Source organism: Rhincodon typus, chromosome 5 (assembly GCF_021869965.1).
Source record: "Rhincodon typus isolate 14 chromosome 5, sRhiTyp1.1, whole genome shotgun sequence".
Classification (NCBI taxonomy): Eukaryota; Metazoa; Chordata; class Chondrichthyes; order Orectolobiformes; family Rhincodontidae; genus Rhincodon; species Rhincodon typus.
Window position 1 is genome coordinate 21605612 of NC_063336.1, and position 22008 is coordinate 21627619.

The 22008-nt window shown below is 40.3% G+C and overlaps 1 protein-coding gene across 1 annotated transcript in view; it reads right to left on the reverse strand.

Annotated features, from left to right (window-relative positions):
- Positions 1-1123: 1123 nt before the first annotated feature.
- The window catches only part of LOC109924207 (centrosomal protein cep57l1-like), a 44247-nt gene continuing 23362 nt past the window's right edge, over positions 1124-22008 (reverse strand). The window contains exons 9-14 of the mRNA XM_048596691.1: positions 21048-21125; positions 17278-17370; positions 13048-13125; positions 11806-12065; positions 5585-5729; positions 1124-1716 (exon numbers count right to left, since the gene is read on the reverse strand). Of these exons, the coding sequence (XP_048452648.1) occupies positions 1480-1716; positions 5585-5729; positions 11806-12065; positions 13048-13125; positions 17278-17370; positions 21048-21125 (891 nt within the window). The 3' untranslated portion in view covers positions 1124-1479. The remainder of the gene's footprint in view (positions 1717-5584; positions 5730-11805; positions 12066-13047; positions 13126-17277; positions 17371-21047; positions 21126-22008) is intronic.

Sequence of the window (22008 nt, forward strand, 5' to 3'; positions counted from 1 at the left end):
TAGCAGAGTATTATTTAAATTGAGAAATTTTGATAGGCAAAAGGGACCGGGGTGTCTCGTACATTGGTCGCTCATCCTAGCACACAATTACAAAGGCAGATGGTACATTGGCCTTCATTACATGTAGGCTCAATTACAGTAGCAAGGAAGCTGCAGCTATACGGAGGCCTTAGGGATATACCTGGAGTCTTCTGTGCTGTTTTAGCCTCCTTACCTAAAAGAATATATTGGCCACAGAGGGAGTGCAGCAAATGTTCACTGGACTGATTCCTGGGATGTCAGGTCGGATGAGGATTGATTAATTTGACTAGGCCTGTATTCACTGCAGTTTAGAAGAATGAGAGGGTATCACTTTGAAAATAACATTGACAGGGCTCAACAGAACCGTTGCAGGGATTATGTTTCCCCCAACCAGAGGGTCCAGAACAAGGAGGCACAGTCTTAAGTATGTCCCGAGACCGAGAGAAGGAGAAATTTCTTTAAATTAATCTATGTTCTTATTATGTTCTTACTCAGAGAACGGTGACCCTATGGAATTCTCCACCACATAAGGCTGTAGAGGCCAGGTGACAGTGGCTCAGCCACAATCATATTAAGTGGCAGAGCAGATTTGATGGGCCAAATGACTTACTCTTATTTTCTGGGTTTCTTAAGTTTAACATTTTTTCAAAAAAGGTAGCAGCCTAAACACAAATATCCCTGTACAACTCTGGGTAAAGTTACACTAAATTGAAACTTAATCCAGGACCTTCTGATACTAGTATACTACCAGTAAGCCATGTTGGACTAAATGCTCTATCTACTAACTATGAGACATGCAAGGTCACCCAAACCAGATTTTAACCCAAGTCAAATTTAATTTACTGACACTAAATAAACATTTCCTTAATGATGGGCCGAAGACCTAGTGATAAGGAGCATTCTTTTGTCAGCTGTACCTAGCTACTAATAAAACTTAACTCAGTTAAAAGCATCATAAACAGACACTTTTTCTTAAGGACTGTAGACAACCAACATGGTTGACTATTAACTGACCTTTGAAGTAATTGAGCAAGTCCTCCACCCGATTTATACATAGTGCAAGAGAGAGTATGGTAACAAAATAAGAGTACATAGGCAGATAGTGAAGGCAGGACACAATAAGTGACCAAGAGGTTTTATTAATTTGGATACAAAAGTAAATCATACACGTACAAAGGTTAGTGACAATCTCAATTTATCTCCCAACAAGGACGTTGCTGCACCAAATGCACATTGTAAATTATTTCAATAGGTGAAAAATATGAATTAAGAAAACAATGTTAAAATTCAAGTACATTACCCCATGTGATTATCAGCAATGCCTCAAGTCAGTTTCAAAGCAACAAGCATCACATTAAAACACAATTAAAATGTGTTGATTCATTAAGTTACTCTACAGTAATTTAGTAATTAAATTCAGAGTCAAATTTACAGACATTGCCTTCTGAACCACAGTGATCACTGTTCCCATGTGATGTCATTTTGCCTCAGAGAGAGCTGCAGTTTCTGTGCATTCCTAAGCAGCTGAAGACTTTCTTTTCCTTTCTGGGCAGCAGCACAAGTTGTTTTGACTGAAAATTCTGTTCCCTTGGGTGTAACTGGCACTTCCTTCACTTCATCCAAAGCTTTTGTTCGTTTTTTAGTATCAGACATCTCCCTCATAATTTTTTTTGCTTTTACCTTCAATTTCTCAACCTAAAAAGGGTAAAATTAAATTGTTTGGTAATAGTTTTTAAACTAAATATCTGTGCGTGGAAAGTTTAATCAGAGATTTACTATTAGTGTAGAACCTGAATGAATACTAATTTAAAAACTGACAAGATTAGTAGCCAGCATCCCTTAAAGATTATGTCTAAAAATTAATGAAATACAAAGCAATCTTATGCTACATATATTAAATGCTGCAAATGGGTTGTGGCTTTCTAGCATCTTAGATGTATAATGTAACTGAGACCAAACAATGTCCAATTCCAGTTTCCATGTTGAATAGTCTTCTAACTGGCTGCTATTTGTTAAAACCAATGTAACTTACTTTCTCAGGATGTGGGCTTAACCGGCAAGACTGACAATTATTGCCCATCCCTATTCACCAAAATGGTGATGGTCGTGATCTTCTGGAGGTGCGACTTGCTCTGTTACTTCAAAAGGTCAATTATGAGGCAACCTTATTGATGTGGGACTGGAGCCGCATTGTCTAGACTGAGATCTCAAAGGAGAGCAGGTTTCCTTCCCTAAAATGATAATTAGTTATCAAATCTATTTTTATATCAATGTGACCCATTCAAGGTCATTTTGATTTCAGCTTTTTATTGTAAGATTTAAAAACTGAAATCAAGTTCCAAAACTATAGCGTGGAATCTGAACTCTATTTACTGGATTATAAAAATATAACCACTTCCTCCAATGCCTATATTTTAACATGGAAGGATTAAGTCAGATTTACCACATGTACAGACAGAAGTTAAATCATTTCTCAGGCAAGATGAGTTTTAGTTTTTCAGTAAAAGTTTCCAGCTGCCAGTTAACATCTCTCTACACAACCCTGGGTTTCAGCAGTGAATGAATTCCGTTAGGAGGTCAGTTAATTCAGTTGGTTGGACAGCCTGTTTGCATTACAAGTGTTGCCAACAATTTGGATTAAATTCCTGCACCAGTTGGGTTTACCATGAAGAACTCTCCTTCTCAACCTCTCCCGTCGACTGATGCACGGTGACCCTCAGGTTAAACCAACACTGGTGGTGTCTCTCTCTCGTGAGCCCTATGGTCTGGTAAGACTTGGCACCTTTTACCCTCACCATGAATGATTCTCCCCATTTCTGCATTTTGAAAGGTAGAGAAACAAAATAGTGAAATACAGGGCGGCAATGGCCTAGCGGTAGTATGGCTAGACTGTTAATTCAGAGACTCGGGTAACATTCTGTGGTCCTGGGTTCAAATCCCGCCACGGCAGATGGTGGAATTTGAATTCAATAAAACATCTGGAATCAAGAATCTAGTGATGACCGTGAATCCATTGCCGATTGTTGGAAAAACCTACCTGGTTCACTAATGTCCCTTAGGGAAGAAAACTGTCAACCTTACCTGGTCTGGCCTACACGTAACTCCAGACCCACAGCAATGTTGCTGACTCTCAACTGTCATCTGGGCAATTAGGAATGGACAATAAACGCTGCCTAGCCAGCAATGTCCTCATCTCATTAATGAATGAAGAAAGAAAGAAAAGAAAACATTTCTGATGTATCTAAAGGAGTCATATGATTGCTCTTAATTATATTGTGTTGCAAATGGAAGTCTCAATTTTTTTTAACCTCCTGTTATAATTTTAGCTCAGTGGTTGTACCGTAGTCTAGTTCAGAAAAGTGAGCGTTCAAGAGCATATAAAGTAGGCAGACATTTAAATATAAATCTGAGGAAGTGCTGTACAGTCAGCTATGCTGTCATTCAAATGAGATTTTAAGCCAAGCTCCAAATACAGAAATGGGCATAAGATTCACTGGTACTATTTGAAAGCTGTTCTGGTCAGTATTCATTTCTCAACTAACGCCAGTAACACAGCTCAACTGAATTTGTCTCATTGTAGTTTCTCGTATACTGCTGTAAATAATTAGGCAGCAGTGTTTGTCCACCAAGTACTAACTATGTTCTTCAAAAGCAGCAAAGCCCTTTGGAACACCAAAGGTGAAAGGTACAATAAATATAAATATATCCTCTCTCTACTTTCTTACACCATTTACTAGGGGTTTTTCCATATCCCCTCTTCCAGAAATAAAACCAAAATCAGACAAAATAAAAAAGTTGGATTAGCTCCTTGAGCTGCAAGAAATTGGATGCATGTGATAATTTGACTTTAATGTCCTTACCATAGGTAAACTGAATAAACAGAAACTAAATCATAGTGGTATTTTACATTTGAATTTTGAATGAATCAATGCTTTTTATTTGCCTTCTTGGGGTCACACTATCATCATGGTTACAATGGATTTAAAGCAACTGCTAACAATGCAGGTGTTGTAAAAGATCCTTGGAATATTTAAGATGTCAAAAGTTCTATAGAAATGAAAGTAGCTGTTGTAATTAAAGTTCTCTCATAAATGAAAGTTTTTATTGGAATTTTTATAAAATTAGTCCTGATTCCTACAAAAGCAGATGAAACCAAAGATATAAAATTTTAAAACGGTAAATACTGAATATTGTCAGCTGCTTTAGGCTGAACATCAGTAATGAAGATGAAATTCGCAAAGTAATTTTGTACTACTGGTACAGTTCAAGTAGAGCAAAGTTAATCTCTGAAAAAGCTATAAAGATGTGGTAATCTCTAGTCCAAATATTATTGGAATTTTTAAACATTAGCTGAAAACATTCTTTGAGTTTTAGAAAAGTTTTTTTTTGAAAAGGGGATAGTCAAACTTCTCATTGTTGGAACAGTTTAGCACAGGTGGGCATAACGTTAAAATCAGAACCGGTCTGTCAGAGGAGAAGTTAAGAAATACTTATTCACGTAAAGGTGATACAAGGGTGGAACTCTCAACCACCAAAAGGCAGTAGATGCTCAACTCAATTGATAATTTCAAATTTGATTTAATTTTTTGCTACCAAAGGTATAAGGATATGGACCAAGGTAAACCAAACCAAATGATTGATTTTATTAGTTGGAGGTGTTAGTGGGTGAGTTTTGTTAGTTTTTCCAAGGTTGTTTAGCAAATGTTAATCAATGAGCCATTTGAGTCCAATCAGCATGATTCACTCCGTGGACATCAAAAACCAATTCCGACAAGTGTTTACCAAAGGGAGTGGGGCAATATTTACCCCATTTCATGGAAATACAGGAGATGAAACATTTATTAAAATATGTGGGGCAGAACAGTGGCTAGCACTGCTGCCTCACAGTGCCAGGCACCTGGGTTCGATTCCACCGCCGGGTGACTCTCTGTGTGGAGTTTGCACATTGTCCCTGTATCTGCGTGGGCTTCCTCCAGGTGCTCCTGTTTCCTCCCACAGTCCAAAGATGTGCAGCCTAGGTGGATTGGCCATGCTAAATTGCCCATAGTGTTCAGGGTTGTGTAGATTAGGTGTGTTATAGGGTGAGGGTCAGTGTGGACTTATTGGGCCGAAGAGCCTGTTTCCACACTGTAGAGATTCTATGAAAAGTATTAGAGATTGTTAGGAATCTCTTGTTCAGGTTAAAGAAAAATGTGGCACATGGCCATATACAGAGATATTAGAATAGAGTTGGTTATTTTAGAGAACACAGTTGAGGCGGGGACAAACAGGCCAAATCTTTCTGTTGACATCAATCATTGAATAAAATAGACCTCTATTGCTGTTCTCAGCAGCTGCTGGAGGACAGAATTAATAACGTAGCTCCACAGATGTTACTCTTTGTAATTTTAAAAAATTAAACAGCTTTGTCATGATTTCAACATAGTGCTGGGAATCAAAGGGTTTCAGTTCACGTCATAAAGCACATGTAGCTGTAACGTAACTGGCATCTGTACCATTCAACCAAGATTATTGTATGTCACTTGAGAATACAAAAAATCCTGGTTTAAAATTAGACACTTACATCGCCCTGGTGCTTTTTGAGTTTAGAAATTTGATCCCCTTTCTTCTCCATCCGTTTTACCAGACACTCAAGTTCACGTTCTAAATCTTCACGGACATCAATATTTTTGGTACCTTGTATTTGTTTTAGCAGGTCTTGATGCTCACTGGGAATACAGAATTTGGTAATATTTACAAAAATGAAGTTACTTGCAAAATTAGTTATCCACATGAATTCAATCTTCACAAAAATTGGTTTGATTTCCACCTTATTAAGCCAGCAAAACCCTTCTTCTACTTTAGAAATAATAATAATGAAAGCGCATTTAAATAACACCATTAACAGTGAAATTTCCCAAGATACTTCACAGGAGCATGACCAAAAAAAATGTGGCACATGGTCATATACAGAGATATTAGAATAGGAGTTGGTTATTTTAGAGAACACAGTTGAGGCGGGGACAAACAGGCCAAATCTTTCAGTCTCTAGACTGCCAGAAACCAGACAGGCAAGTGAAAGTGTGTGTGGAAATTTCCTGTGGAAATTCTGCCATACAGATCTATATGGGGATTGTCATGGAAGTTTACACGTTTGATAGGCAATCTCCCGGCTCATTCTATGAACGTCTGAATTTGGACATTTCAGATAGATCCGCGATACTTGCCTACATACTTAGCCAGGAAATGTTTGATTAAAACCTAGTCTAACACATGCCTATCGACAACTGTTAACCCACCACCACAAAACCATAACTTAACTGCCCCCTAACCCCTGACTACAATGCCCTGTGCCCCCACTCCTAACAGCCCTCCAGAATCTCCTGACCCACCTACCCAATGTCCACTCAACCAAACTCCCTCCCTGATGAGACTTCCATTTTCAATCCCCCATCTATCACCCTACCAACCAGACCAACTATCCTGCAACATGACTACTCTGTATAACCCACAACCCCCTCATTCACCTACTTCACCCAGTCATTTAACCGACCTAACCAACTCACTCACAACCGAGCCAATCCATTTCGTCACTCATTCATCCATTCACTAACGTTAACACTGAACTTTGAAACACTATACAGCAGCTAGTGCTGTACAAGGACATGTGGTGTCTTCCCAACTACTCTGCTCCAGAGTTCCCTGAGGGGCGTCGTGCATTTTAATGCAAGCCTGTGTCAAATAACCCCAGAAGGAACACATGAGGACATAAATTCGGGGAAAATCTTTGTACACATTGCCATTGTTTGGATGATCGAGGCCAATGGGCTTCAGTTTTCCCAATATTTACTTGAATAATGTCTGCACATCCAGTACAGAATGTCAGATAACCATTGATCCAAATCAGAGACAGTGGCGAGATTGAAATGTTTTGATGTGGTGGGGCTGGATGTTATGGAATCTGATGATCTGATGGAATTGCTGCAAGTAGATAAGGACAGGAGCTCTTAAAATTTTAAGCATGACATTTGGCACTGCCCAGTTGTAAATTAAACCTCTGCAGATTGACAAATATTCAGTTCTAACTACATAGACAAAGCAAATCCTCAATAGGATATTCCTTGCAAATCACTGACTTGTATCAGATTCCCAACATATCTTTCTATTCCCTTTGTGCTTCAGCACATGCTCCTGAAGTAGTTTCCACGTTTGAACTCCCAGCTCCGGAAAGACATTTCTCCTTATTTTTCTATTGTATTTTTAGTCATCATCTTGCATTTACAGACCTTGTTTTGGATCTAGATGAGTAGAATCTTAAATCATGGAAACAATTTCTCCATTTTTATCCCGGCTCATCATTCATACTTTCCAAGGAGAAAATGTCCAGTTTGTTAAATCTTTTCTGATTGCCATGATCTCCAATCTGAAACCATTCTTGCAGAGTAAATTTGCATTTCCTACAGTGCTTTTACATTCCTTTTGATGGTACTGAGGTCAGAATTGAATTGAGTGTTTTAAATACAGCCTAACCACAGGACCTACACCATAATTTCACAACTTCCGAGTTCTACACCCCTAGAAACAGCATATTGTTAGCATTTATATTTCTTTGCTGATTATGCTTTTAAAGACTTGTTCACTTTTTTTCCATTCCCATTTGGTTCCATATTTTCTAAGGTCCAAGTCGTATTTCTATTTTTTCTTCCAAGTGCACCAGCTTACGTTTATTTACCACTAAACGGCCCTGGTTTGCAAGTTTTCTAATGTCTTCTTCTATTATGTTATATTGTTTCTCAGTGTCAGCCATACCTTCCAGTTTGGTATCTTTTTTCAAATTCTGGTATTGAGTTACTTAACCTTCCTGCTTGTGAAATTCAGCATTCTATTTCCTTCCAATTTGAAGGAATTTACTTTTACACTCTACTTTCTAATCTTTAGCCAATTTGCTATCCATGCTAGTATCCCCTGCCTCTGCAAGCACTAACAGAATAAGCCTATTATTATGTCAGACCTTGTCAAAGCACAATAGAAAATCCGAATATATGACACCTGCCACATTACCTCCTCAAAGAATTCTAATCCATCAGTAAGCTGTGCTCAGTCAGGAAGGGAGAGATCACATCTGGAGTGAGACACAACTCAAGTGAGCATATAGTTCAGGGAATTGGGTACAGAGTGAAGAAGGTGCTTTTTGCTTGGTTTTTTGGTTCATAGTTTGTAAGGTCTTTTATAGGATAAACTGAAGCCCAGATGGGGGCCCAGCACAAAAGAAAGAGTAGCATCACAGGAAAACCGTACCTTAAGTTCATTGGTTGATAATAACTACTAATTTGACTATCAACTATACATTGCTTTCAAATCAAAGGATCAATAGGGGAAATATCTTTACAGGTTACAAACTAAAAGATCAGTAGGAAATTTTAAAAAAAAATCAAATTAAGAACTAAGAAAATAAAACAGAGATGAAGGGCCAAGCAAAGTGTTGTAACTACATGCTGTGGGAGCTGGTGTACCCCACTGTGATTCAGTCACCACACCTGTAGCAAGTTGCTTAAAGAACTCTGGCTCAGAGTTGATGAGGTGGAGTCTCAGCTTCGAACACAGCGACACATCAGGGAGGGGAAGAGTTACCTGGGTGCAGTGTTTCAGGAGGCAGTCATGTCCTTCGATTAATTACCTCAAATTCAGTCAGTGGTCAGAGACAGAGGAGGGTGTGACTATGAGCAAGACAGGGAGAGGCATCCAGGAGGTAATGCTGAAGGAGCATCAGCCCTCGAGCTTGTCTAACAGGTTGGAGATACTTGCTCCTTGTGTGGATGACAGTAGGCTGTAGGGAGGATGAGCAAATGGACCACAGCACCATGGCACAGGGAGCCATTTAGGAGCAGGGAGAAAAAAGAAACGCAGTTGTAATCAGGGATAGTATAGTCAGGGAAATAAACACTGTTCGCTGTAGCCAGGATTGAGAGAACCAAAGGTCGTGTTGTCTGCCTGGTGCCTGGGCTCAGGATATCTGATCTGGGCTGTAGAGGAATTTGGAATGGGAGGAAAAAGTTCCAGTTGTGATCCACATAGGTAATAATGACATAGGCTGAAAGACGATAAAGATTCTGCAGAGGGAATCTGAGCAGCTAGGGGCTAAATTAAAAAGCAGAACTAAAAAAAAAGGTAATAACCTCTAGATTACTACCAGAGTCATGAGCTAATTGGTATAGGGGCAACAAGGTTAGAGGGAAAATACGTGATTTAACAATTGGCATGAGAGAAATGGGTTCAAAACTCATGGGACATTGGTATCAGTCACTGGAAAAAGTTAAAGGGGCCAGAGGGGATCTACAAGACTGATCCCAGGGCTTGTCATATGAAGAACATTTGAGGGCTCTGGGTTGGTACTCTATGGAGTTTAAAAGGATGAAGGGGGAAATCATTGAAATTTACAGAATACTGAGAGGGCTGGATAAAGTGAACATGGAGAAGATGTTTCCGTTAGTAGGAGAGACCAGTACCCGAGAACCCATCCTCAGAGTGAAGGGAATACATTTTAGCATGGACATAGGGAGGAATTTCTTCAGCTAGAAGGCGGTGAATCTGCGGAACTCATTGGTGCAGAAGACTAGAGGCCAAGTCATCAAGAGTATTTAAGACAGAGATAGATGGGTAAGGGGATCAATGGTTACAGGAAGGGGCAGGAGAATGGAATTCAGAAACATATTAGCCACAATTGAATGGCGGAGGAGACTTGATGGGTCGAATGGCCTAATTCTGTTGCTATATCTCATCGTCTTATGGAGAAGAGCTCACCACAGGTTAAAGTTTCCAGAACAAGTATTAGGACAGGAAAGGCTCAGGAGTTCATCTTTAGAGAAGAGGACAACTATGAGAAGGGGTGGGCAGTCAACACAGAATTGAGGGTGCTGCACTTAAATGCGTGCAGTATACAAAACAAGGTACGTGAGCTTATAGCGCAGATTAAAATTGGAGGGTACAATATTGCGGGTATCAAAGAGACATGGCTGCAAGGGGATCAGGGCTGAGATCTAAATATCCAAGGATGCACGTGCTACCGATAGGTCAAGCAGATAGGCAAAGGAGGCAGGATTGGCTTGCTAGTAAGAAATGAAATTAAATCAACAGCAAGAAGTGACATAGAGTTGAAGGTGTAGAAAGCAGGAGTAGATTTGAGGAACTGCAGAGGTAAAAAGACCCTGATGGGAGTTATGTACAGGCCTCCTAGCAGAAGTCAGGATGTGGAGAAGAAAATAAATCAGGAGATTTAAAATGCACGTAAGAAAGGCACTATTATAATAATCATGGCTGACTTCAATATGCAGGTGGACTGGAAATTCCAGGATTTTGACCTAGCAACACTGAGGAAACAGCGATATGTTTCCAAGTCAGGATGGTGACTGGCCTGGAGGGGAACTTGCAGGTGGTAGTGTTCCCATTTTTCTGCTGCTCTCATCCTTTTAGATGGAAGAGGTTGAGAGTATGGAAGGTGCTGTCTAAGGATCTTTGGTAAATTCCTAGTAGATGGTACATACCCATGCTACTAAGCATTGGTGGTGGATGCTATTGGATGTGGTGCCAATCAAGCGGGCTACTTTGTCCTGGATGTGTCAAGCTTCTTGAGTGTTGTTGGAGCTGTACTCACCCAAGCAAGCGGGCAGTATTCCATCACACTCCTGACTTGTGCCTTGTACATGATGGACAGGGCTTGGGGAGTCAAGAGGCGAGTTACTTACCACAGTATTCCTAGCCTCTGACCTGCTCTTGTAGCCACTGTATTTATATGGACAATCCAGTTCACTTTTTGGTCAATGGTAATCCCAAGAATATTGATAGCGAGGGATTCAGTGATGGTAACACCATTGAATGTTAAGGGACAGTGGTTAGATTGTGTCTTTTTGGGAATGGTCTTCGCCTGGCATGTATCCGGCACGAATGTTACTTGCCACTTGTTAGCCGAAGCCTGGATACTGTCCAGATCTTGCTGCATTTGAACATGGACTGCTTCAGTATGCGAGGTGTCATGAATGGTGCTGACCATTGGGCAGTGAAAATCTCCATTTCTAACTTTATGGTGGAGGGGAGGTCATTGATGAAGCAGTTGAAGATAATTGGGCCTTGGATAGCAACCCGAGGAACTCCTGCAGAGAGGTCTTGAAGCCAGGATGACTGACCTGCAACAATCACAACTTTTTTCCTACATGCCAGGTACAATTCCAGCCAGCAGAGAATTTGCCACCTAATTTCCATTGATTCCAGTTTTGCTAGGGCTCCTTGATTCACACTCTGTCAAATATGGCCTTGATTCAAGGGCTGTCACCCTCCAACATGGGAAGAAAATGAACTAGAATATGTTTACAAAAATAGACTAAGTGCAAGCACAGTTATAAGCTATCATACTGCATGTTCAGAAATCATATTGAAACAAAGACAGATGCACCCCTATGAGTAAATACCTTGAATTCAAAGCCCATCTGAAACAAAAAAATGCACTATTAGAATGTGCTTGAACAATAGATACCTGTAAAAGGTCCTTCACTTAATAAATTTAACACAGATGTTTCAAGATTATCAAAAATTCTAGAATAAGGGTGCATAAATTCAAAATTAGAAGAGAAAAGAAACAGCTTAAACTCAATCATAAAGCTGGTCTATGTAAGGAAATAATCATCTAGGGGGCAATAAAGACACATAGCGTTGAACCAATTTAAGGTGGAGTTGGAGATCTCCAGACCCATCCCCAACCTCCCCGAGTCCTGTAATTTGATGTGCAGACTAGAATTGTATTTCTATACTTACAAGCTCATTTGGCCCAGCTCATCTTGCAACGCTAAAAGAAGTTCAGAAAGCTCAGTTGGTGAAGAGGATGAGGGACAGGATACAAACTGGAGATCCCTTTTCTTCACTCTGCCAGTATCACAAGTTACTTTTTGTAGATTCTTAAGTGTCCTCTGAACAGGAAGTTTCTGTCTTCCATCAAACGTCATTTTGTTATAGTGCTTCATCAGATGGAAAACATTTTGTACATTTGCTGTGACAGAATGACTGGAACTAATGGACTTGAACACAAAAACAGCACAATTTAAGAACGTATTTTAAAAAAAAGTAATTTTCTTCACACCAGGATCTCAATACATTTAGCTTCCACAGAACTGAACACATTTTGATAAGCTGTATAAGACTTTAATGACCACATTGACTCCAAATGCAGAATAGCTTTAACGTCAATGTGGGACATGTACTGCAGTCTTAGCTGACATTACTATCCATTTAATTGTGTTGTTAACTTGGGTAAAATTACTTAATGGCATAATCTTAAAAGAAGGGGGTTAAAGAAAAAGGCTTTCATAATTTACCATTGTAACATGCAAAGCACTCACTCTTCTATCCACTGATCTGTGCACTCATGAGGTTAGCCCAGACTCCAATGTTTTCCCATTTGACTTGTCCAGTGTAATCACATGACCCTTCATGGTATATAGGAGAGTTACACTGGAGCGTAATCCAGTTTTTTTAAGAATTCACAGGAAGTCCATGCCCCTATTCCCCATAGTTAACGAGGATTTGGTGCATCATAGAGAAAATAGGTTCAATTCCTATACTCTGAATATTTGAGAGACAGTTGCCATATCATTGGTCAGTAACCAAATCTCCTAAAAAAAAACCTTAAATTCCTTACTTTCTTCTTTTAAAGTCTTTCGGTTTCTTTACAACTTGAGCAAAGAACTTGTGCATCCAACTTGTAAGACTCCTCCATTATCTCTCAGCTAGATATACAAAATCCAATCCAAATTATCTACTCCCTTGTGGGTAAACAATTGTCATTTCTTCTGCATTTCATATACGTTCGTAGAAAATGGACTGTAGTAGGACATAATAGGCAGAAAACCCATTCTTACAACTGGGTACAGTACCATATAGATTACTTCACATCATGTTCGACGGAGTGTGATAACGAGTGCTTGAAATAATTTAAAGCTTCATTGTCAGCTCCCTATAACTAGAACAGATTGACCTAAAACCTCACATTCTGAAACTTACTGTGCCAGCAACAAATGGAAATTCTGCACGGCCTGACGAAAAATGAGGCGAGCAAGAGTTTTCTCTTCTCATCTCATTCTGGAAAAACAAGAAATTCCTTGTAAAAGATAATAGAAAGACTAAAGGCACACAAATTTATTTAGAATTGGAGAATTTTAGCTCTATCTTAAAATCCAATGAGAGCAAACTGCTGAGGCTGCCGGAATCTGAAATATGTATTCAGTTTAGCATTTTCCCGCCCAGAGCATATTCGGCATTCTTGGCACCCTCAGTACTTCATCAAAGTGTTCAACAGAGAATTCATCAGCTGGGGAAGGGTGGGGGTAACATTTTAATCAAGTTTCCTTGCACATATTTGATCAATGCCAGGCGATTTCATACGGTCCAAAGTCAATGAGCACAAAAAGAGACCCCATAGATAGACAGACATGACTGGGGCCCATGGCCACATCTTTCACCTAAGGAAAGTGACAGGAATTAAGAGAGAAGTTGTTCAAAGTGAGGACAAAGTCAGCTAGGTGCAGGGGGATAGTTGTGGATGGGAATGGTTCAAGTCTTCTTTCCAAGAAGAAATGGAGGGTTCTAAGACCATCTTGACAGAGATGGACATGTAAAAGGGATTACATGTCTATGGTGAAGAGGGGGCAAGGAACTGGAAATTTTGAAAATCGGCATAAAGCGTCAGGAGAATCATGGATGTAAGTGGGGAGAAACTGGACAAGAGAACAAAAATTAGATTTGAGGTAGGAAGGAATAAGTTCGATGGGGCAGGAACAAGCAGAGACAATGGGTCTGCACAGGCAGTCCAGTTTGTGGATTTTGGGGAGAATGGTGAAGTGAGCTGGGGGACTAGTCACCAGGAGGTTGTCACAGGGAGATCCCCATTTGGGATGACATTGGTGACAATTGTGGGATACAATGGCCTGATACTTGATGGTGGGGTCACGGTCCTGGGGGAGACAGAACAAGTGTCCGACACCTGGTGCTCAGCCTTCCCAATGTAGAGGTCAGTACGCCAAACAACAGTACTATCGCATCAGCATGCTTGGTGACAAAGTCAGGATTGGGATCTGACAGCATGGAGTTTAGTCAAGTCAGAGGGAAATAGGTTCAAATTGGTAAGGAGTCATTGAAAAATTAACAGTTCTCATGAACGTTTCAAGTGCAGGTAACAGGTCAAGGGAGGGGTCCTGGTGAAAGGAGAGTGTTGGAGGTGGGTGAAGGCATCTGTGGGATACCTGTAAGCCTGCTGAGGATTTGGCAGCACTGACACATGTAGCTCCCTATTTAAATGATTCACTGGCAATGATCAGAGAGGCTGACATTGTCACACCTTCCTTGCAAGAGGAAATGCCACAAAATGCAAGGGATGGGATGTGCATAGGAGTCTGCAGCAATTAACATAATCCTTCATGCAATGTCAACTCTGTGTAGTCGAGAGATGGAAATACCTGGAGGAGAGGGTGAAAAGATACTGAAACCCAAAGATGAAGTGGATGGAGCACATTTCTCCCAACATGGCTATGCCAAAACCTCAGATGCATTGGAAAAGCTCAGTTCTGAAATCACATCTGCTATCACAGGCAAGTAATCAATCTACTTTTCATGTCTCCCACAAGGGGGTGGAATGTGACCGGGAAGCACATTAGTGTTGAAGCATCATCAGGAACCTCAAACAAGACAGAAAAAAAAAACAGACCAGACACTTGGATCAGACACACAGTTCAGTGATACTCATAGGAGTAGGTTGTTGATCACAATTAGAAAGGGTGGCACCAGGTTTGGAGAATGGCAAATATAAAATAGTGGAAGTGATAGAGGTGGAAGGAGAGACAGCTATGGACATTCGCCCTTGCAGCATGAAGGGCAGACATGCTCAGCTGTGTGCAGGCACAGGACCTTTAGAATAACAAGCAACTACTCCACTTTAATCAGAAGTCTGAGATGTGTGTGCACACAAATTGAAGAGGTTCAAAGTCTTGGGTTTAAAATGCATGACTCCATTCAGGTCATAAAACACTAACATAGTGCAGGGTCTCAAAACACTAAACTCCTTCATCGAGAGTCATATGCAGCAACACTTTTAAGTGTATGCAGGAATAGTGCAGTGACAGGCACACTACGCACACAATGCTCTATAGCAATCACAGGTGCAAACACAGGGTAGATTCCACAGCACCCAACAGCTGTGACAGTCACAGAGGTCACAGTATCATCCCTTAGAAGGGCATAATTGATAACTTTGGTTGCTCTGAAGTACACAGTAAGGTGCATGTGACAGGGTCCCCTAGAATTCACCCCACAGACATTGCTGCAAGAGCATCTCAACCATAGGAGACACTTGCCCCCATCTAATCAGAGGCTACAAGGAAAACACAGAAATAGCTAAGAGTGAAAGCCACCATGCAAGTAATCAGAGTGGTTCACTGGGATAATTTTACTTATTATTATTATTATTACTAAATTAATGCATGCATAACGGAAGAATGATCCTAGATATCTGAACTTAATTCTTTAATGGCAAGCGTGGAAGAAAAGTGAAGGGAAGGCGTGGTCTTTGAACTTAAACTTGAAAACACCAAGACAGTGAAGAGTAGCCAACACTGCCTGCAAGAATGAATTATTTCAAGGTTGTGTATTTAATGGATGCTTTCTCACAGAGGCATCAAAGGGAGTGATAAGTGTATATTATCCTGCTGAATGACTACTACTCTGGTGAAATGTGTCGACATCAGATATAATGTAGTTCAAGTTATCCTGATAACAGCTTTGACCTGAGTCAATTTCAACTACCTCCCATGCATAGAAAAAGCATCATAATGCTCTGCACCTCCCTCCCTTTCCATCTCAGGCTCAGAATTTACAACGCCATTTGGCCCATCCTCTTCAAGATCCTTGCACAAATATATGCAAGGGCACACCATGACTGTAGAGCACTGGAACTAGATCTTTAGAAGCCTGATGATGTGCTCAGTGGTAGTCTTGTGAGCAGATTGCTTTTGTTATAGCACTTCTATGGCTCTGTCTCAGGTCCCCCAGAATACATTCATGTAGTTCTGGTAATAGCATGAAGAGCTGTGGCACGCAGTAGGGCTGTTCAATGGAGCTGTCAGATTGTTGAGCATGGGCAGAAAGCTCTTCTTATATATGAGCTAAATCCCTCCCAGTTAGTGAAACTCACTGACTGCTCATTCAGTGTCTTGATAGTCACATGGTTGCAACTAATGGTGCTCTGCAATTGCTGGAACCCAGAGATGGAGACAAATCCATACCCTTTGTGCCTACAAAGCCACATTTATTTGAAAGTACAAACAGGGCAGTGATCTTTGAGTTGCATTTTGTGCTGTCACTTGTGATATAGGTGCAGCTCTTCTTCAGCAGTAATGCTCTCTCATTTTCAGGTTGCTTCATTCTTAACATAATCTGTGCCGAGAGGATGACCTCTGTTGCTCTGCATCAGTTCCTGCAGATGCTGAATGTCATCATCTATTTAATCGCATGCCCAGCTATTGTTTTGTTTGCAGTCACAATGTTTAATGGGCCTCCCCTCCATAAATTCTCACAATCCGTGAAAGGTTACAATGCCTCTATTAGCAGACCACGCCGGTCCCCTAGATTTGCTCATCTAATGGTAACAGTATAACAATGGCTGAGCGTCACATTTAGCTGTGCACCCTTTCGTGGGCCCACCAAAACGAATGGTACAGCCACGACCGGCTCCATTCGTTGTTGCCACTTGTATCTATTTGGCCTGTTTCAGAGCCATTGTAGTACTCATGAATACTCACAAAGCACAAAACTGGCCCTCAATAACGTAGCAATTAAGCTAATTAAACAGTTTTTATTTGGAACTGAACAGAATTGGGCAGGTTGCTGAGCCCTGCCTTCCATACCTAAGCAAAATCACAAGTAGTCAAAATGGCAACAGCAAACCAGTCACCAGAACTAAATGATGCACCTGTGTATTTTTGCTTCTGCCTCAATATTGAGAAGAAAATTCTATCAAGTTGAGCAACATAGCTAGTCACTTCAAAAATAAAAAACTTAAAATTTATAGACTTATAATCTGGAAATAAATAAGAATCTATTTTCTGTCCTTGTATAGGGCATTGCAAAGGGAATATCTAAAAGTGTGAAAATAATTTAAAGACTTTCTTGAAATTGAAACTGTAAAAATGCAGTAACAGTTGCCTTTATTTACAAATTATTTCAGTCACTGCTCCCTCTCACCTTCATAATGTCTTTCCTTCTCTTGGTTTTCTTTTTTTTCTTTACAGAGCATGATCCCAAAAGTATTCTGTTTATTTCAAGTCCAGTCTGAAGCTGGAAAGAGACATAAGTATTAAAAGGAGTTCCTAAAATGCTCAAGTCTTTTGCGATATTTTTGACAGTCTAGATTTAAATTGGGCACTATTACTTAGACATTATAAACATACCAGTTTGTCCCATGAAGAATTTTCAAAAATTTGCAAAGATAATAAAAATAAGTTTAAGTATATAATTGAATGTTTTTGTATCTAGATAATGACACATTAGTAAATCATGAGGATTTTGCAACATTCTAAATAAATCTTCAATTCTTTTTAGTTCCAGTTTAACGATTATTAAACAAAAAACTGCATGTTTGCAAATGGTACTACAAGGAGTTCTGCTATAATGCGTGTTCCGGCAGTGCAAATTGGCTATAACACGACTGACAAATGGGGGAACGCTATTTCTAAAACGCGAACTTGTGTTGGCTATAATGCGATTTCAGTGACCTTATTGATGACGTTTTGGAAGATATTTTTAGAAAGTATTGCAGGAAAAAAAAATTGGATTTCAAGATTCTCCTCATCCTGGGTAATGCACCAAGCTATCCTTCCACCATTGGTGAGCTTTCCGAAAACATCAAAGAGCTATGTCTACACCCAAACACAGCCTCTCTCCTTCAACCCGTGGACCAGGGTGCAATGGCAGCTTTTAAAGCTTATTATTTAAGGTGCACATTTAAGGGTTGATTGCAGCCACTGAGGGGGATAAGGACAGTGTTCCTCAATTCTCGAAGAGCTTTAACATCAAGAATGCAATTGACACTATCGTGGAGGCCTGGGGTGATGTCAGTAAGGAATGCTTGCATGCAATTTGGTGGAAGCTACTCCCAGATTTCTTTCAAGATTTTAAAACCTTTGATCTGTCAGAGGAGCTCCCAAGAATCAAGGAACATTGTGTTGATCTTGCAAAGCCAGTTAGATTTGAAGAAGTGGACAGTGAGGACATTGAAGAGCTGCTTGAGTCCCACTGTGAAGACCAGTCTACAGCTGATCTATTGACAACCTGTCGCGGAGGGAGGAGAGTGGAAGCTGGAGATGAAGTAGTCCAGGATGCAGCACCACTAGAGCTCTTCACTTATGTTTTATCTCCTATCCTGATGGAAATTGAGAAGCAGTTACAGCTCCTGGAGGTCAACAATTACAATGCAGAATGCAACAGGGTAGCAGTTCATGGAATAAGATCTTATCTGGCCCCTATGAACAGCTTCTTCATGAAAGAAGATAAAGGGCAAAGCTGAAAAAACTGGATTTTTTTTTAAGCCAACCCCCATGAAAGTCAGAAAACAATGAACCACAGCCATCCACTTCTACATTAACTATTTTCCGCCCTAACCCTGCAACCACAACTGCACCTGAAGATGAAGATGAAGATGAAGAAGAGGATGACGATGATGATGAGAATGATGATGACGACGACGACGACCCTCAGACCCTGCATTAACTACAGCGCAACCTCAAAATCTCCTCCCCCATGAAGCCATCTTAACCATTTTTTCAAGATAAGGCGTTAAATTTACTTTAAATTTCATTATTAGATTTGAATTAAACATATATTCAAATTGTGCTATCCTTTGTGTTAGGCTTTGGAGTGATTTTTGAGCAATTTTTGAGTGATAATTTTTGGTGTTCTGCCCCTAACCCTGCTTTTCCCATAGGCCCTGTTATTTCTATGGTGCAATTTTCTATAACTCAATGTTGCACAAGAACGCTACTATCGCATTATAGCAGAACCCCCTGTACATAGCTCACACACTAAATATCTCCTCAAAAAAATGGAGCTGTGGCATGACAAAGTACTCCTAATAGAGAACTCAAATGCACGTAGCCATAAAATTTCTCATCGACAACCACTTTTACTTAGAGCTTAGGAACAGTTCAATGATTTGTAAAATAATTTAATTTATGCTAACAGTGCATTATTTTTGTTAAGAAAGCCTAAAAGGATCATTATAAAGAAAGCAAAGCATAAGCCAAGAAAACTAGAATGAGAAAGGTGCATGACATTAACAATTCCCAAAAGCTGAAAGCAATATGATTGAGAAACATTCAGCATTAGCAATAAGATTTGAAATCAGGCAAAGTAATTTTGATTCAAAGATTTTTAGGTGTCTCCACCTAGCAATATGAGGAAAGGACCTTACATCACCACAGTTTGTTTTCCAAAACTCAATCCACCAGACCAGCACCTTAACTCAGCAAGGTGCACATCAGCACCTGGCTTAGCACGGCAAAGCCCAAGTTAACCCTTTAACAAGTAAGTCGTTAGATATAGGACACATATGCACTATGGCTGTGAAAACTTATTACAGATGGGGCAGTGGGGACTGGCGAAGGGGTGGAAGGGAACACCACCCACTCCAATCTGGTCCAGTCTTCCCCTTTCACGGCCGCATCCATCAATGCACGTGGGGTCAGCAAACGCAGCCTTGTTTGAATTAACAGAAGAGAAAAACAATTGGAATAATTGTTCTGTTGTAAGTTTTCATTCTTTACACTTCAACAATTCTACTTCAGAAAGAAGCATACACATTTACAGAAATAAAAATTGTCCAAAAGGAAGAGGGGAATTTCAGAACTTTAAAATATAAAACCTCATGGATTTTTACACATACGAGTTATTTTTAAGTATCATATCATAATCATTCTGTGCATAGATGACTTCATAAACAGTAAAAAAAAAAGATCAAAGCAAAAAACTACAAATACTGCAAATCAGAAAAACTGGCAAAGTTTGTGATGACACAAAAATTGATAGGATTGCAAGTGATGATGCTGAGATGGAGAGTCTGCAGAGAGATATAACGGTTAAGTGAATGGAGTAAAACATGGCAGATGGAATACATTGTGCATGAATGCGAGGTCATGCACTTTAAAAGGAAGAATAGAAGAGCTGAATATTATTTAAAAAAGGAGAAAGATTGCAGAAGATTACAGAACAGAGGATTTTGGATCCCACATCCCCGATTCATAAAAAGCTAGAATCAGTGGGTAAGAGGGAAGGTAAATAGAATGTTGGCCTTGATTTGAAAGGGAGTAGAGTATAAAAGTAGGGAGATTTTTCCTAAAACTATACAAAGCACTAGACAGACCCTAGCTGGTATATTGCAAATAGTTCTGGGTCCCTTATCTAAGGGAAGACATTAATATGTTGGAGGCAGTCCAGAGAAGGTTCACTAGGCTGATACCAGGTATGGAGGGACTGTCTTATGAGGGCTAATCATGAGACAAAGGTGCAGAAGCAGGCCATTTAGCCCATTGAGTCTGTTCCAACGTTCAATGAGATTGATGCTGGTTTGATAATCCTCAGCTCCATTTTCCTGCCTTTGCCCCACAACCCGCGATTCCCTTACTGATTAAAAATCTGTCCATCTTAGTCTTGAATGGACGTGTTGACCCAGCCTCAACAGCCATCTGTGGTAAATACCTCAACAGGTTCACTACATTCTGCAAGATGAAATTCCTCATCTGTCTTAAACGTGCAACCTCTTACTCAGCAACTCTGCCTTCTAGTCCTAGGCTCTCCCATAAAGGAGAAACAACCTTTTCGCATATACCGTCAAGCTTGTACGTTTCAATAAGGTCGTTTCTCATACTTCTATATTCCAACGAGTTAATGTCCAATCTACTTAACTTCTCCTCAAAAGAAAATCAAAAATTAGTATGAAGTGTCAGTTTTTCTCCACTCACCTGAGCTGCTTTATCTTGTATAAGTTTACGCTGATGTTCTTCTTCCTGAAGTTTCTGTTCCAGTTCATAAATTTTCTTCTAGAATTGAAAGACATTTATAGCAATCTAACAGTGATAGAAATTAAAACTGACACATCACAACAGAAAGTTACACTGAAAAAAGAAAACCTCCTTTTAAAATATGGTCATCTTGTGTTTCTTTAGCAATGAAGAGAACAAAAACTAGAAATATGTTTTGGCAACATGCTTATTCACACAGGATTGTGCATGAATCTCAACTACAAACTCAAGCCTGTCATTTTTTTTTATTCACCTGTGGGATGTGGGCGTTGCTGGCTGGCCAGCATTTCTTACCCATCCCTGGTTGCCCTTGTGAAAATGGTGGTGAGCTGCCTTCTTGAACCACTGCAGTCCTCCAGCTATGGGTTGACCCTAAAAGCTATTAGGGAGGGAATTCCATGATTTTGACCCAGCGACAGAGAAGGAATGTATTTCCAAGTCAGGATGGTGAGTGACTTGGAGGGGAACTTGGAGGTGGTGGTGTTCCCATATACCTGCTGCCCTTGTCCTTCTAGATAGAAGTGGTCGTGGGTTTGGAATGTGCTGTCTGAGGATCTTTGGTGAATTTCTGCAGTGCATCTTGTAGATAGTACACACTGAGCGTTGGTGGAGGAGGGAGTGAATGCTTGTGGATGTAATGTCAATCAAGTGGGCTGCTTTGTCCTGGATGGTGTCAAGCTTCTTGAGTGTTGTTGGGGCTGCACTCATCCAGGCAAGTGGGGAGTATTCCATCACACTCCTGACTTGTGCCTTGTGGATGGTGGACAGGCTTTGAGGAATTAGGAGATGAGTTACTCGCTGCAGTATTCCCAGCTTCTGGCCTGCTCTTGTAGAATATGACCATGTCAGGCTGTTACTTGACTAGTCTGTGAGACAGCTCTCCCAATTTTGGTACTAACCC